This window comes from Triplophysa rosa, linkage group LG15 (assembly GCF_024868665.1).
Source record: "Triplophysa rosa linkage group LG15, Trosa_1v2, whole genome shotgun sequence".
Classification (NCBI taxonomy): domain Eukaryota; kingdom Metazoa; phylum Chordata; class Actinopteri; order Cypriniformes; family Nemacheilidae; genus Triplophysa; species Triplophysa rosa.
The window spans coordinates 12,589,154-12,605,428 of NC_079904.1; the positions used below are offsets into that span (position 1 = coordinate 12,589,154).

The 16,275-nt window shown below is 39.1% G+C and overlaps 2 protein-coding genes across 6 annotated transcripts in view; one reads left to right on the forward strand and one right to left on the reverse strand.

Annotated features, from left to right (window-relative positions):
* Positions 1–467: 467 nt before the first annotated feature.
* Positions 468–2,989, forward strand: cbr4 (carbonyl reductase 4). Its single transcript, XM_057352756.1, has 6 exons — positions 468–606; positions 954–1,105; positions 1,821–1,941; positions 2,126–2,259; positions 2,571–2,705; positions 2,797–2,989. Exons 2-6 carry the CDS (start codon positions 961–963, stop codon positions 2,973–2,975), a joined length of 714 nt encoding a protein of 237 aa, XP_057208739.1. The 5' UTR covers positions 468–606; positions 954–960; the 3' UTR covers positions 2,976–2,989.
* A 424-nt stretch (positions 2,990–3,413) lies between these two features.
* The window catches only part of palld (palladin, cytoskeletal associated protein), a 76,085-nt gene continuing 63,223 nt past the window's right edge, over positions 3,414–16,275 (reverse strand). For 2 of the 5 annotated variants that reach the window (XM_057352755.1, XM_057352751.1), the window contains 11 exons: positions 15,944–16,082; positions 14,741–14,842; positions 14,183–14,221; positions 12,271–12,492; positions 11,602–11,751; positions 10,818–10,906; positions 9,716–9,848; positions 7,810–8,017; positions 7,278–7,443; positions 6,583–6,716; positions 3,415–5,940 (listed from right to left, as the gene is read on the reverse strand). In XM_057352755.1, the coding sequence (XP_057208738.1) occupies positions 5,780–5,940; positions 6,583–6,716; positions 7,278–7,443; positions 7,810–8,017; positions 9,716–9,848; positions 10,818–10,906; positions 11,602–11,751; positions 12,271–12,492; positions 14,183–14,221; positions 14,741–14,842; positions 15,944–16,082 (1,543 nt within the window). In that variant the 3' untranslated portion in view covers positions 3,415–5,779. Of the gene's footprint in view, positions 5,941–6,582; positions 6,717–7,277; positions 7,444–7,809; positions 8,018–9,715; positions 9,849–10,817; positions 10,907–11,601; positions 11,752–12,270; positions 12,493–14,182; positions 14,222–14,740; positions 14,843–15,943; positions 16,083–16,275 lie in introns of all 5 variants that reach the window. The other 3 variants (XM_057352750.1, XM_057352752.1, XM_057352753.1) reach the window with 3 other exon arrangements.

Here is a 16,275-nt window from a genome sequence, read left to right on the forward strand (position 1 = left end):
AACCGTCACCGGTTGGTACACGGTCATTGAGCCGCTATCCGCTTTCATGGCCCCTAACTGAAGAGCTTTTGAACTGGTTAGAAGCGGGTGGGTGTGAAATGACAGCATACAAGCCATTTACAAACAACGTATAGCGAACTAAAATAATGCTGTCCATTTGAAACAATTATATCAGTTTCAGTATTTTATATTAATGAATGACCGGCAATTACTTAAAAGTATTTTCCATTTTTTATGGCGCAGAACAAATTACATTGACACTATAATTAACATGGATACTTTTTTTTAGTTTACTTCCGGGCTGTGTTTGTTTATTGGTCTGGCTATTTTCTTCTTCCACTGACATTATAGAATTTAAACGAAAGCATTATTAACTAAATTATAATGTGAATTAAGTTAATGCATAGGCACCATCAAATTTCATTGAAAGCAGTGCGTTTGGCTCCACCTACTGACTCAAGCGCACGGTGCAGCTGCAGCTCAGTCAACATGGCGGCGCCCATTTCTTGTCAACATCAGGTTTGAATAGGGGTCGGGTTGAACGACAAACCCTGTTTGAAGTTAATATTAAAGAACTCTGCCAGTCGATGGTATTATCGAACTAACGTGAGTTTGACGTTTCGTAGTCTAAACATTTCAATTCTGTGATGCTGTAATTTTGCAGCTTGGAAGAATGTCAAAGGATATTGCTATTGCTGAAATGATTATGAAAAGTACTGTCACCATTACCACATGATACTTTCTGGAACACCGCAAGGAATATAATGTTATTACCTTGGTACTAACTAAAAACATGCGATCATTGTACAGAAGATGGCAACAGCAAAACCAAAAACTTCTTAAACCCAATAAAATCCAAACTTAAAAAAGGTTTAAGTGTGTTGAGAGATTCTGCTTATAGACCTGCATGTGCATATGACTCCTTTATTTATAGACCCTTTTTTCTCTTGTAGGGCTGGGATGTCCAGACCTGGCGTAGTGTTTGGGGGTTCTCGTGGCATTGGGCGAGCAGTTTCTCAGCTGTTAGCACAGAGGGGTCACAGGGTTGTAGTGGTGTCTAGGAATAAGGAAGCAGCACAAGCTGCTGCTGAATCTCTCCCTGGAGGTGAATCAATTTGAATGACCTGCTATAGTGAAAGGCACAGTTCACCCACAAATGAAAATTCTGTTATTATTTACTCACCCTCATGTCACTCCAGACCCGTATGACTTTCTTCTGCAAAACACAAAAGAAGATTTGGACACTGGCCCCCATTGACTTGCATTGTATGGGCACAAAACCATTTCTCAAAATATTTTCTTTTGTGTTCCACATATACAGAATTTGAAGGACGTGGGAGTGAATAACGATGACAGCATTTTTTTATTTTAGGGTGAACTACAAGGGTGTTAAAAGAGAAATAACTGCAGTCTGTCTGTGTAAACCAATGAAATAGAGAAAACAACATGTCTCCATATATATTTTTCTAGTCTAAATAACTAGTTTTATAAAAAGATTACACTTTCAAGGGTGAATTGTGATAGTTTTAACATTTTAAAGTCTCTTTAAATAGGCTACCTTTAATTAAAGTTAAGGCAGCTTAAGAACAGTTGGGTTTGTCCCTATACACTCATCTGTATAAAACATGAGCTTGTATGAAAATTGATCAATCTCATTTTATTTGGTATTTCACGAGGTAAATGCATGGGCTGATCAATGCCACGATCAGATCTTTATTCTAGGTGACAAATACACAGATGAAGTTGAATTTTTTCAAGCTTTCTGTCAAGTAGGCAAAAGTAGACAATAATTGAAGAACCACCCCTTATTTCCATTGCAGGGGAGCATTTGGGCCTTAGTTGTGATGTATCTAAAGAAGAGGAAGTTCAGAGAACATTTGAGGTCATCGGTAAGACATGCGGCACAGTTGGATACCTGGTTAATGCGGCTGGCATCAACAGGTTAGAGGTCACCAATTAATGCTGAAGAATAATGTGTTGTGTCGGTATAGCCTTGTTTCAAAAGACAGTTCTGCATACTAGCCAGTGTGAACGATAACAATGTAGGCGAGATTGATCTAAATGGATTGCTTATTATTACAAATGCGGCTTTATTTTATTGAATGTAATGTTTTGTGTGTCCTAGAGATGCATTGTTATTAAGGAGTAAATCTGAAGATATGGTGTCTGTTTTGCACACCAACCTGCTGGGCTCAATGCTCACATGCAGAGCGGCTTTACGGAGCATGCTCAGCCACGGAGGAGCTATTGTCAACATAGGTGAGACATTTTTTAGAGCAGAAGCATTATGAGGAAAACAGCATTTCCTATCCATCTGTGTTCACTTGGTCACCACTAGATGGCGCAAGAGCTCCAGATTTACATCTCAAATGAAAATATTTGAATAGTCTGAAATTACTTGATATTATGTACAATTATAAATCTTAATGTGTCTAATCAGACACATTTTGAAGAAGAATAAGTTACAAATATGTATTCAATCGCTTAGACTAAAGTACAGTATGTATAAGCCTCGTGGGTTTTTAGGATGTTTTGTGAATACTACATGAATGTTATTGATGTATTCTCAGGCTCTCTGGTGGGTGTGAAAGGTAACGCCGGTCAGTGTGTGTACAGTGCCAGTAAAGCAGGCCTGGAGGGATTCACACGCTCCCTAGCCAAAGAAGTGGCTGCCCGAAATATACGAGTGAACTTGGTGGCTCCAGGTTGTTGTTCTCACTTCTGTTGCCCTTTAACCAGCATGTTTACTTTCATATTCGGTTCAGTCAGGAATAAACCGTATTCTTGACTTTTCAGGATTCATCCAGACAGATATGACAGCAGGGCTGGAGAAGGAAGAATTGGTGAAGAGAATTCCACTGGGCCGGTTTGGGGAGCCAACAGAGGTTTCGCAGGCTGTCCTTTTCCTCCTGGAGTCCCCTTATATCACAGGACAGATTTTGATAGTCGATGGAGGTCTACAGCTGGCCATGTAATGATTCCTAACATCGACCCACAAACAAGGAGTTTTATGTATGGATGGTCCACCAGAAAACACCACTTGTTTGAAGAAGCAGTGTGGTCTGCAAGAGAGAGTTATAGCTGTAAGGTCTCTCTGAGGTGTGCGAGATCAGTCTCTGGGTTTAACCAATAATTTGACACTTGTGTGTGTTGAACATAAATTATCACCTGGCAGTAATACGAGGAGGACAAATGGAGGCCGTACAACCATTTCACCTTTGCTCAATCCGTGTCTTGGTATGAAACTCTATCCGAACGTGTGCAAGATGTGGTTGTATATAAAGAAAATAAAGTGATTTTATTGCTTCATGGACGAACTTTATTTAGCTGTTTACATGCATATATTGATGTGCTGGTAGTTCTTATATTTATAGTCAGGCTTGATGTCTCTGGAGTTCTTATATTTATAGTCAGGCTTGATGTCTCTGGAGTTCTGTTTCAAACAGAATTGTGTAAGACTAGAATGAGCCCAGCTGGATTAGATTAAGAAAGGTTCAGGTTATTTTTAGTTCACTGGTTTTTGGGTTTACAGCCCCACATTCCGTGCTTGGAATGACAGAGGTCACAGGTCGATGCGTGGTGGATATGATTCACTTTGTGATGTCATGGTTATATTTTAAATCCAGACATGCTTCAGTATCTTGCCTGGCCAAACTCCAAAAATCAACCCAGATTCATCAAAGTGTCACAATCCGATTTATGTCTACAGAAACTTGGGCGGACTAATTGAAAGACCAAAGAATAAAATCTGGCATTTTTGCCATCATAAAAATGCAGACCACTAAAAAGCTTGTTTAACTTTATTGGGAAATGTTTTCGCCAAGAGCAATTGGACTCAACCCAGACTTAATACTTTCAGAGACTTTTATTTATGTTACTATTCATAGACCAAAACAGAATAAGGAAAACAGTCTGTATACAGGCACAGGTTGGCTTGGAAAACGGAAAATATTACAGAATAAAAGCCCCATAATATCGGTTTCGTTTATTTTGAGGATAAAACAGCGGTGTAAGAAAGGCAATATTTAATCAAAGGCTTATATGTATATATTTTATGATATTTATATACGTTTTGTAAGTGTCTGTCTGTGAGATGATTGAGATTGTAATTCAATTGAGCATTTGGTTTCTGATCGACAAAAATTTCCCCCCCAAAAGATCAAATGTAAATGATTAAAATCTTTTATAAAAAAAATCACATTTTGTGTGCATTTCTGTAATCCCGAACCTGAACACTGAGCAAAGCATCACTGTCTGTTCATTTCATGCACCGCCACCATTAAAATCAGTTTTACGTAATCATACTTATAAAAACTTTTCTTGAAGTGATAGTTCACCCAAAAATGAAAATTCTGTCATCATTTACTCACCCTCTTGTCATTTCAAACCTGTATGACTTCCTTTCTTCTGCAGAACACAAAAGAAGATATTTTGAAAAATGTTGTTACCTGGCCCCCGTTCACTTACATTGGTTTTGTGGATACAATAGAAGTGAATGGGGGCCAGTGCTGTTCAGTTACCAACCTTCTTCAAAATATCTTCTTTTGTGTTTTGCGTAAGAACGAAAGTCATAAAGGTTTGGAATGGCACGAGGGGGAGTAAATGATGACAGAATTTTCATTTTTGGGTGAATTATCACTTTAATCCGCAACCTAGTCGTTCTCCACTCTCCAGCCCACAAACACGCACAATCCCATCCTACATCCTGCACTTCCATCATCCTCATTTCCATAGTAACACAACAAACATCTGCATTTATCCAAACCTGTCATTCGGCTAAAACTCTCTGCAATTTCGCCACTTACGTTAATGACATGTCAGCCTCCTCTTAATCGCTCCTAAAAAACGAACAAAAGACAGGGTGGGAAAAAACTCATTAAGGCCCGGCCTTGTGCAACATCTCTGGACTTGTGCTGAGATCCAGACACAGCAGATCTATGGCGGTGTGCATCCGTCAACATTGCGGATGTCTGAAATAAGGCTGATTACTATAATTAAGGATTTCTTTGTCATTTTAAAACCCTGAAGCCGATCAGGTCCATGCAGCTTAAGGTGTGTTCTTGTACTCAGCTTTACCTTCAAAATCCCCTCCTCCCCCACTTCTAGAGAACCCCAAAAGTCCTACTTCCTGTGCTGGATGGAAAACATCTCCAGCATTTCATAAATATATCTAATCTAAAGCATAGTAACTAAATACATTAAAAAAGTGTTACATGTTGGCACCGTAGTAACATGCAGCGCTAGATGCTATTAATCTTATTTTTTTGTCTTTTTAATATAATTAACATTAGGCACTTGTGAAAATCAAGAGATGACTCAACAAGGTGATCATCGGTATACTACCTCCTTCCTCAAAGCATGTGCTTGTGTGTGTACGTGCTTGTATTAGTGTCTGATAGCAGGTATGTCAATATTAAGTGCGCCAGCGAACCAATACATCTGTTTACAAGCAGGACATGACCTCACTTAACCCCCCACGTCACTTCCCCTTAAAAAACAAAGCATTGTATAGTGAATGGTCTATTTCTCTTCTCTTTCTCGGATGGAGAACTGATGTTAAATATCACACACCGAAATCTATGCCGAGCAGCATCCTCCCTCCCCTTCACAAAGACTGAACGGCTTTTAGAGCCATCCACTTTTCTCCTCCAATCCAACCTCATTAAGAAAACAGCAAGAGGTTCATGTTGGGAAATTGGTGGGGATTATGAAGTACACTTGGTATTGGCAATGAATTTAAGGGATCAGGGTTCAAAGGTCAGATCCTCCGTGCTAGTGTCTACAGGTCATCGCTCTCCACCAGGGTGCCAGGAGGAAGAGAATTGGAATCAGGGAAGAAGGCAGCCTTCACGTCCAGACCTCGTTCTGTGAGAGCGGCGTAGCGGCTTGTTGATGGACGCACCTTCTTGGGCTTTGGAGTGTGAGTCTGCTGCCACTGGGCTGAAAAAAGGAAACATAATGGATGTAGTGCCCCATAGTTCTGTTTTAGGGCCCTGCTTTACTTTATATTTCAGTTATAGGTTTACAATTAGATGACATGATATGCAACTCTATCTTGCACTTTTAAACATGACCCTGTTTGTATTAAGGCATCGATTTAGTATTGATACAAAAAAAAAAAAACTTCGGTTTGAGCCAACCCCAAGTTTCATTTGGTTTCAGACTGGTAACTCTTAACTTTAGTCATGGTATGACTGATTATACAATTCAGCATAAAACTACACCCAGTCCGTGATTAAAAAACACTTTCGTATAGTTCCAGAACACAGACTGCCAGACCGGTGTTGGTTTAACCTTAGGTAAAGCATCTGTATTGTTAAACATGCTGTGGATGGCAAACACACAACACTGGCTGACAGGACTGCTATGGAAACGTTACTGGGCGGAGGAAGGGAGTATGCTTTTATTGGACAGATTAAATACAGATTTGTTCTTTGTCTGAAGCAATTTATGCAAGTGTATGACACGTTGATCAGATAAACCACTTAAAACTACTTCATTTCCAATTTGGAACGTTACCAATCATAACCCGTTATCCCAGATATACCTGGCGTCGTTGCCTGCATGCTTTGTTATACTCACTATGAACGTCGAGACGTGCTGTACTGGAGATGATGCCAGCTTCATTCTTAGCTGAAACCGTGTACCACCCTGCGTCTTCCTTTAGGGCAGGCTGGATGATCATACAGAGGTACCCGAAGTTATCCTGGTGCATGCTGGGAAATAGAATGCAAGACATATGAGAATGAGCAAGTTGCAACATTTTATGCCTTTTTAAGAGATCGGGGGGATTTAATACAAACAACAGGTTGTACAGTATATTCATTCTCCATAAACATATCACTTTAATTTGAATCCACATCAATAAACCGCGTTCACCATCAAAGTTATTGCCCATTTTACAGCTTGTGACTAACTGCTCTCGCCTCTCTGAGGTGGCATAGATGGTAGCGCCTGTGGTAGGGTTACAGTGCATGTTTCTTTTATAAGGCTTGTCGTCACTCTTTGTGTATACACACACATTAACAGCTTAAAATCGGCGTCGCTTCAGCAGCCATATATAGATGAACAGTGCACATGAAGTGAGGGAGTGGAATATTGTGTCCAAAACAAAATCCTGTCAATAACATCTAGTGGTTAACTATTTAATATGAAAGTTGAACTGATCAGTGGAGGGAGTTTGCATTTCATGTCATCTGTTTATGGATAAGAGGAACATAAACAGTTTGATTGGTGAAATGGTGGTAGGAGGGCTGTGATTGGCAGAGGTCTTGTACCTTATTCTGTCTGTGTTGTGAGTAAAAGACTCGTTCTCTTTCTTCCAGAATATCTGTGGGAACGGCACTCCGGACACGCGGCACTCCAAACGGACAGGGTGACCCTCACCCACGCTCGTGTTTTGGAGTTTCTCAATGAAGCATGGGGCTTTATGCATCTCTTTGGCTAAGAAGAAAATAGATATATAATACATATATGAAAATTAGGGCTGTCAAACGATTAATCGCGATTAATCGCATCCAGAATAAAAGTTTGTGTCCACATAATATACGTCTGTGTACTGTGCACATTATTTTTGTATTTATAAACACATACACACATATTTAGGAAATATTTGTATATATGTATTTATCTATACTTACCAATCATTTAAATTATATATTTTTATAATTTTTATTTTTCTTAATTATATACATGTATGCACAGTACACAGACATATTATGTAACAAAAACGTTTATTCTGGATGCGATTTATCATTTCTGTTTGAACGTCCTAACCAGAAGATGATGGTTATGTACATCCTTACACACCTGCAACAATGAGCTCTAGGTTAAAAGAGTTCTGTCCAGCCCTGTTGCTGGCGATGCACGTGTACACGCCGGCATCTCTGCAAGTGACGGGCTCGATGACCAATGAGTGTACTCCGTTCTCCCTCACCAGCATCTTGTGGGATGAGTCTGGACGGATGGTCTGGCCATTCAGCTGCCAGACAAGGTCAGGGGTCGGCAAACCGCTTACCTAAAGAACAATAAATGTCAATCGTAGGCTTTCAGTATGGAAAACATATCTCCATGCGATTCAAATTTTATGTAATGCATTAAGTATTTTATCCCAGTGTAATGTGTACTGGACTGTTTGGTAGGTATCTACTATGCATGCGGTTCTCATGAGAAATGGGTCTGCGCACAATGCCCGGTCTCTGTTTTCACCATCTCTCACATTCCGGAGAAACACAACACCTGCCACACCCTGAGGTGTGCCAGCACCAGACCACCAGTTAACGCGTCTGTGTGCTCACGCTTGTTTGTGTGTGTGTGAACGCTTGTTTACGCATGGGACTGAGATGGGTGGATTGAGATGTTTACAATGCTTGTTTATCTATTCGTGTTCTGTTCCTGAGAATGTTCCTGTCTGTGAGCTCTCTGTTCGAGTGCTGTTCCCCCGGGTGCGAATATTCCCTGTGCGATGCATAAAACGTCCATCACATCAATCGCTACAGCCAACTTGAGTGCATTTGTGACTTTTATCAAAAAAATTGCGTCATATCATCCCTAATGACTTTGTAAGTGAAAAAGCAGATTAACTAAAAAAGGAACAAACAGTTTTAATTATATTCTTTGATTTTAGACCTTGCGAACAACTAGGGACGTATTGGGCTTGGAAAGTATAAAAAGCCTGAAAGCGAGTGGAAATAAATCAGATTTATTAATACCTCTGACATTAAGGGCTTAGTGTCTGTGAGAGTCACTGATCTTTTTTAAGCATGTGAATCCTTCTATACCACAGTGAAAGGTTTTATTGTGACAGCTCAATGTTTCAATTTTTACAGCCCAGACATGAACAGCAGAAAGAGAAATAAACCCGATAAAGTCTGAAGTGAATGCAATATGATTCAAAGCTGAATATACAGAAATGGCAGGAATACAAAAATCAGCAAAGCACAGGAAGAATAGAAAGGAGGGATAATTAAAGAAATATAAGATGGAAACCGATCTGGAAATAGATCTGAGAGAAAGAAAACTAAATAACATAATAGAGAAAAAAGAGATAATTCCAGCTTTTCACTAAATGTAATTTAGGTTTTCTATCAATACTGCAATACAGATTCAAGGGAGCGTCAACATTTGTTTGTGTCTTTTTAAGTGATAGTTCACCCAAAAAAATCATTTACTCACACTCTTGTCATTTCAAACCTGTATGACGTTTTCCGCAGAAAACAAAAGAAGATATTTTGAAGAAAGTTGGTAAACAAACAGCACTGGCCCCCATTCACTTCTATTGTATGGACACAAAACCGATGCAAGTGAATGGGGGCCAGTTAACAACATTCTTCAAAATATCTTCTTCTGTGTTCTTCAGAAGAAAGAAAGTCATACAGGTTTGAAATGACAAGAGGGTGAGTAAATGATGACAGAGTTTTAATTTTGGGATGCCAAAAACTTGTTTGTTGAACAAAATGTTGTTTGTTTATGCATCAGTTGGTACTGTGTCTGCGTGTCACTTCCATTGTAAAAGCATAACTGTCAACACATGTTTTGTCTCTGGTTTTAAAGGGCTTACCACAGATTTAGTCAATACAGCTCGACTTGTATGTAGAAGTTTCGTACGTAGAAGTGCGTAGAAGTAAGATAATATATGTGCTGAGCTCCAGTATGTGAAAAGCTTGGAGGTCAGGTGGCTGATATCAGAACTGGTGTGAGTAACAGCGCTGGTCACCTTGCAGTCCATGCGACAGAGTTTGCCCTCCTGCACAATAAGGTCACCAGGGGCCTGCAGGAAGTGAGGGCGAAAGTGACGTTCCTGAATGTTCTCGTTCTCATCACCACTGTCTCTGGACCTTGAGCGGGGTCTGAGAGAAAGAAAACGACACTGTTTACACCTGATATTGCCATGCATCTACCAAACAGATAATAAAAACTTTTTAAATCTGTTTATTTCTATATTTAAAGAGTTAAGATAACTCAAAACGGATAACTTGGTTTGAATTTTTTTCGAAAATCATGATTTTATGGTGTTGTTTTTATTGTGTTAGCTGTATTTTTGAATTATTATTTCTTGATCAAAACAAACCAACTGCAGTTTGATTAAGATTATTTGGAATGCACAATAAAAAACATAATTTTTGAAAAAATTGTAAAGAGTTCTGTTTTTGCAAATGCACCCTTCATTTAGATATGCGATCGAATAACCCGAGATTTATGTTTTACCTATTTAAAGTAATTTTACTATATGAATTAGTGCTAACAGAAATCGCATTCAGCGCGAAGATGTAGTTCCCCAAAAAAGAACCGGTAAAAACTCATTTTTAACAATGAGAATAGAACCAATCTTCTTAGACGAAGCTCAGATTACTTTTGTGTGTAAGAAATCTTAAACATATGTCATGAATGATAGGCATGCACATTGTGCGGTACCTTTAGACACTATTGACTCTGTCAATCAAATACGTAAAGAACTCAAAGGACGGAAAGGCCACATATAATATAACATCTTATCAGGAGGAAACCCCACCCATTGAAAACCATTCCCAAACACACATTCTCTATTCTTCACAAAAGACTTTGTTAAATGGTCCTTACATCACCGTTCAAAACATACAGGTGTCTTTTACACAGGACACGCCCTCTTTTACTGCAAATCCCATAAATCAACTCAAGTCATTGGCGGTTGACAATGATCTGCATTAAATTCAACGGGTCTGGGAACAGATTAGAGTGTTTTCCTCGAAATCAGAGCGATTAAGGTTAAACCTGATCTCGGACCTGTCGAGACCAGAATAAAGCTCTGGCTTTGTAGAGAAGCGGCGGTGCTTGCATACCTGCGAATGTGTCCAGGTGTGGAGCGCTGACTTCTTCCTCTTTGGTTTACAGCTTGGACCATCATTCTGCCAGTACAGCTCACTCTTCCCTGAGGAGAAAAAAAACCCTGTTTTATTTCATTCCGTAAAAAAATAGTAATTAGAAACATACAAGTAAAAAAGAAGAGATAAACTGAGAATAGAAATCAGATTGCAGTGTTTAGATCGGTTCACATGCCAAGCTTTTTTGACGAATGAGCGCTACGCATGATGCATATGCTTTTTAATCTTTTGTTAATTTAACAATGCCGTTTTGCTACATTTTTTGTTTTGATCTTTTCTGTTTATATGCAACCAGCTTTGCCAATATGACTGTACAAACATTTGTCATGCCAACAAGGCATTTTAAAACTAAAACAGAGAGGGAGAGCGAATGAGAGGCCTGTGACCACATAAACTTGCGTGACTGTGCGACCTCCTTGTTTGTCATTGCGAGTTTGTGATTGATTGCACAGTTTGACTGTTTGATTCATTGAACAGATCTGGAACATTTCAGAATCCGTTTGTGCGAGTGGACCGACTGCTGATGTTTATCTGTCTGAATCACACAACACGGGTCAAGCCAACTAGCCATTTGATTGTGTTTGTGCGTTTGCGTGAAAGGGTGATGACAAACTAAGTCAATAAAATGAAACGCCAATCTGCTTCATTCTCTATCACAATAATTGACGTTCTAACTATGATAAATCAACTTCATTTATTCTGACTTGTGTCTTATATAAAGTGTTGTGCGTTTGTGTCTCACCGCTGGGTTGCCGGCCATAATAGTGTAGTTTCCATCATCATCTAGTGAGGCAGCGGCCGTGTGCAGGAGGCATGTGCCATCCGGCTCACGGCTGATACGGTAATGCTCACTGCGCTTCGATATCTGCTTTCCATCCTTAAACCAGTACACCTGAAAACAACACAGATATAACAGATGCAATTACGCAACATGTTTTTCACCCCTGTGCCACTTCCTCTTTGTTTGTAATATTACAAAGAATTCTGTCATCACAGTCGTTGCAGTGAAAAAGCCAGATATATATATAGCAGGAATCTCATCATATCAGTGTCCTCTCCCTCAAACCCCTTTTATAACATACATGCCTCTTTGCAAAACACCATAAACTGTCAAACAAACATTTCAACAGCAACTAGCGCATCTCGAAAACATTATAAAGCTCTGGAATGTTTGAAATGTCCGGAGCTTATAATTATAACCACTCCTATCCACTATAGACGTTGACATTTGAAAACGTCCATATATAATATAAAAGCTGCAATCTGTAAATCTCCATCTCGGTTTAAATCTTTAATTATATTTTAGTCATTATATTTGCAATTGTTTTTTTTCTCTAACCAAAGTTACTAACAAGCAACATGAATGTAAGAATGATAGGAGAGCTAGATTGCATGTGCGATGACCCCTCACTTTTGGCTTTGGATCACTGATGACCTTGCAGCTGAAGGTCACAGGCATGCCTTCGAACACCTTGTAGTGCTTAAGCTTCTGATCGAGGAAGGGCGCGACTTTCTCTCCCGGTGCATCTTCATCATGCTCGACATCATCGTCAGATTCCTCCACAGGCGTGCGCTCCAGACGGAACTCAATCTCGCTGATCAGCCGCTGCTCAAAGCTGGATACTTTATACTCCTGTCACACACACACACAGGAAGTGATGTTAGGGGAGCAATGAATGCTGGGTAAAATGGTCAGTGAAAGCAGAAAATACTGTAGGAAGGGCACACAAAATCTTTTAACAGAGTCGTTTCTCCGATGCTAAAATACCTTCTTCCATCCTAGTCTAATATTCAAAGAGAACTCGCTCACAGAGCTTCTCTGTTCATTATTTTCTAAAAAGTCAGAACACGGCTCAGTTTATTTAAGCATCGATACCAGCCAGATCGTTTTAAGGCAGTGTTTTTAAAAGCCAACCTCCTTGAAACAGCCATTTTATGTTGTGATTTTTGCCATGTTGTTTTGTCCAACTTTTATATTAATGCATTTAGCAGATATAGTGCATTTACGGTGCATTCAGTCTACACATTTTTATTCATATTCCCTGCATATTCCTGCTTTTATTCTCTTTTTTCTCTCCATCTGATTTTCCTCTGGCGGTCATAAGAAACATCTGGAGAATGGTGTGCCCTCATAACATCACAACAACAATCGCAGGTTTAAGATGCAGCTGCAGCGAGAAAAATGCACACGCAACTGAACCTGCGCATGCCGATGATGCCTCCTCTCCATTTAGTTCTCTTTCACGAACAGCACACACACATGCACATTACTATCATAAACACACAGACAACCACAATTTGACATGTGTGGAATCCTAAACACACTTTACATTTATGACACAACATTAACAGGATTTCCACTTTTCACGGTTCAGAAGACAAGCATGTGCATTTTAGTATCTGCACTCAAGGGTAGGAAATGTGTAAAGCAGACACGCTCACTTCAGTGCCCGGTCGACCCATTATTCAATGACCAATAAGAAGGCATATAATACTTATAATACATAATACTTTTTTGTAATTCAAGATTTAACTCTATTCATAGAATATTGCATTTATCAGAACTCTCTCTCTCTATAACAGTGGTTCTCAAACTTTTTCGTTGTAAGGCCCCCTTTGTGTTAAGTGCATCGCTTTGCGGCCCCCCATATAAAGACGTATAATCTTAAACTTAGAATTTTAATTAAACCAAAAACATTCAGTTATACAATGCTGGAACCTCAATTCTTTTGGTTGGTGGTGTCATTTTTCTGATGTTTGATTGCATAAAATCTATGATAAATTTCTATATTTCATAAAATGCCACAAAATCTGTGGCCCCCCTGGATCCATCTTGGGCCCCCCAGGGCGCCACGGCCCCCAGTTTGAGAACCACTGCTCTATAATTCTTCCAAATGGTAAAATGCAGCTTGCTGCCATCAATTTCTTTCACTATAAACACTACAATTTACTTTCTTCAAAAGCGTCTAGTTTCATAACACTTGTGGCCATAACTGAATGAAGGAAAAAATATTTGACTTATTCTCATTGTATGATCTTTCCAAAGAATATATTCTCTCACATCTTCTAGCATCAAGGACTCCTGAATGCACTATAAACATAGTGCACTGTATAGATCAACATTCTGTGTTTAGTTACATACAGTAGTGAATGGCCAAAACATGGGGGTGACCACACACTGAGAGGTAAGAGAGAAAAAAAGTAAACAACAAAGCAAAAAAACAAAATGGGGGGACTGTGGTGTGGAGAGACAGACTTGGATGCTTAGTAAAGAAAGACAACAATGCTGCTGTGTTGGTTATATCAGAATCCGTATGAACAACCTTTTGAGGGACAGAATCTGAATCAGCCGAGTTCCCTTCCTGTAAAGAGATCAGAAAACAGGTGGGGGGTGGGGGGTTGATGATGTCACATCCTGTGCACTGATTACACACCTATTACACACATGTGCACAGTCACACACATTACAGCGTGTCCGTGTGTGTTTATGAATGAACCTTTTCGCACACCTCCGAAATGCTTCCTGCACACTTATTGTAATAACTAAATAAATGACATCACGACCTACCAAATGCATATGTGCAGGCACATGCAGGAGCTCAGAGCTATTAGCTGAATTAAAACAACTTTTTTAATTTACAAGCACGCAGGCAAACCACAATGCTCTACATAACTTCCAACAGCTTAGCAACACAAGCTACTTTCGGAAAAAGTGTGTAAACTGATGTGTAAATAAATGCACTTATTTAAATAAGAAATTTAAAGGTCTAATCATTTACAAGCAACTTTTTTCCCCTATGTGACACAGTGGCATGTTGTGTAGATAGGTGCGAATGCTGCGTTTGTGCATATGCACGCATGTATTTCTGTATATACTGTACCTGTCTGACTGGCTCCTCCTCCACCTGTTGTGTGTTAAACACTGTGGCAGCATTGTCAGCACCCAGCAGCCTGCGAGCCATCTTCTCCTCATAGGTTAACCTCTGAAAGCAAGCAGGATTAATCTGTCAGAGCCTGGGTTAGTGTGTGAGAACACGCACACGCGAGAGCATTTAGTGTACTTGGACGCTTGTTACAGTGATTTGTGAGGTTAAATATGAGGTGGGTTTTGCTGTGCATTCTGGGTAAATATTAGACCCTTTGTAGTGATTAATCTTGGTTGCATTTGTAATGGAGGGTAATTTACTACATTTTTAAGGCTGTATTTTGTCTCAATTACACTTGCTTTTTATTAGCCAATTCTCTTTGAAGCGAAAATTAGCAATTTAAATAATAAGTCAAATGAAGTCAATTTTGTATATGACAGCTCAACTTGTAAATCATATTATATCAAAGTAATTATAAAATTACTGTTGTGAATCGGGGTAAGGTAAAGAGAACACTTAATGTACTTGCTCACTAGTGCTTTTTACTTATTTCTTTAATTTTATTGACTAGGGTTGATGAACGACTTGTTTACGACGAGTCATTTATGACAGAATTTTCATTTTTTTGGCAGAGGTAAGCTTTAAAACACAATATATCCAATTGCGACTCACTTTACTAATCTGTTAAAGTGATAGTTCTCCCAAAAATGAAAATTCTGTCATCATTTATTCACCCTCTTGTCATTTCAAACCTATATGACTTACTTCCGCAGAACACAAAAGAAGATATTTTGAAGAAAGCCGAACAGTGCCGGCACCTATTCACTTATATGTATGGACACAAAACCAATGCAAGTGAATTGGTACCAGTTAACAACATTTATCAAAATATCTTCTTTCTTCGTCAGAAGAAAAAAAATCAAACAGCTTTGAAATGACAAGAGGGTAAATGATTAAAGAATTTGTATTTTTGGGTGAACTGTTCCTTTAAGTTGGAAGATGCACAGCAATTACATAAACGTAACTTCTGGGTGAAATTCCTTTATGTGGTAAATCAGATTTTCTATTAGTCAAACAGCCACCTGTATTATTGAATGTATGATTACTGATGTGGTAATGCTAGTAACGTGTTAATTTGTATTAATTGTCTAGTACAACTATATTATAATTCTTTAATGCTGCAAACATAATTTTAGTCACAAGCATACAATCACAAACCTGTTGGCCATTGCTGAGTCGCTCCTCTTTGAAACGCAGTTTTCTCTCCAGGTCTTGTATGACTGCATCTTTGGAGCCCTGGATATCTGAATCGGAGAAGATGCGTGGTGTACGGGGTGTGGTTCTACGAGGCAGTGCCCTGTCAACATACATTCATAACAACAGAGAAAATGCTTTTAAATTTCAACAAATAATAGACTTGCCATTCGTTCAGGTACAGAAACAGCTGTGTTTGATAAAGCAGGTGTTGAAAGACTAATGAAATCCAGTTTCTCTAGCGTGCCAATGTCGTAGAATAGCATGTACGAATAGCAGTCTAAACTTTACTAAAA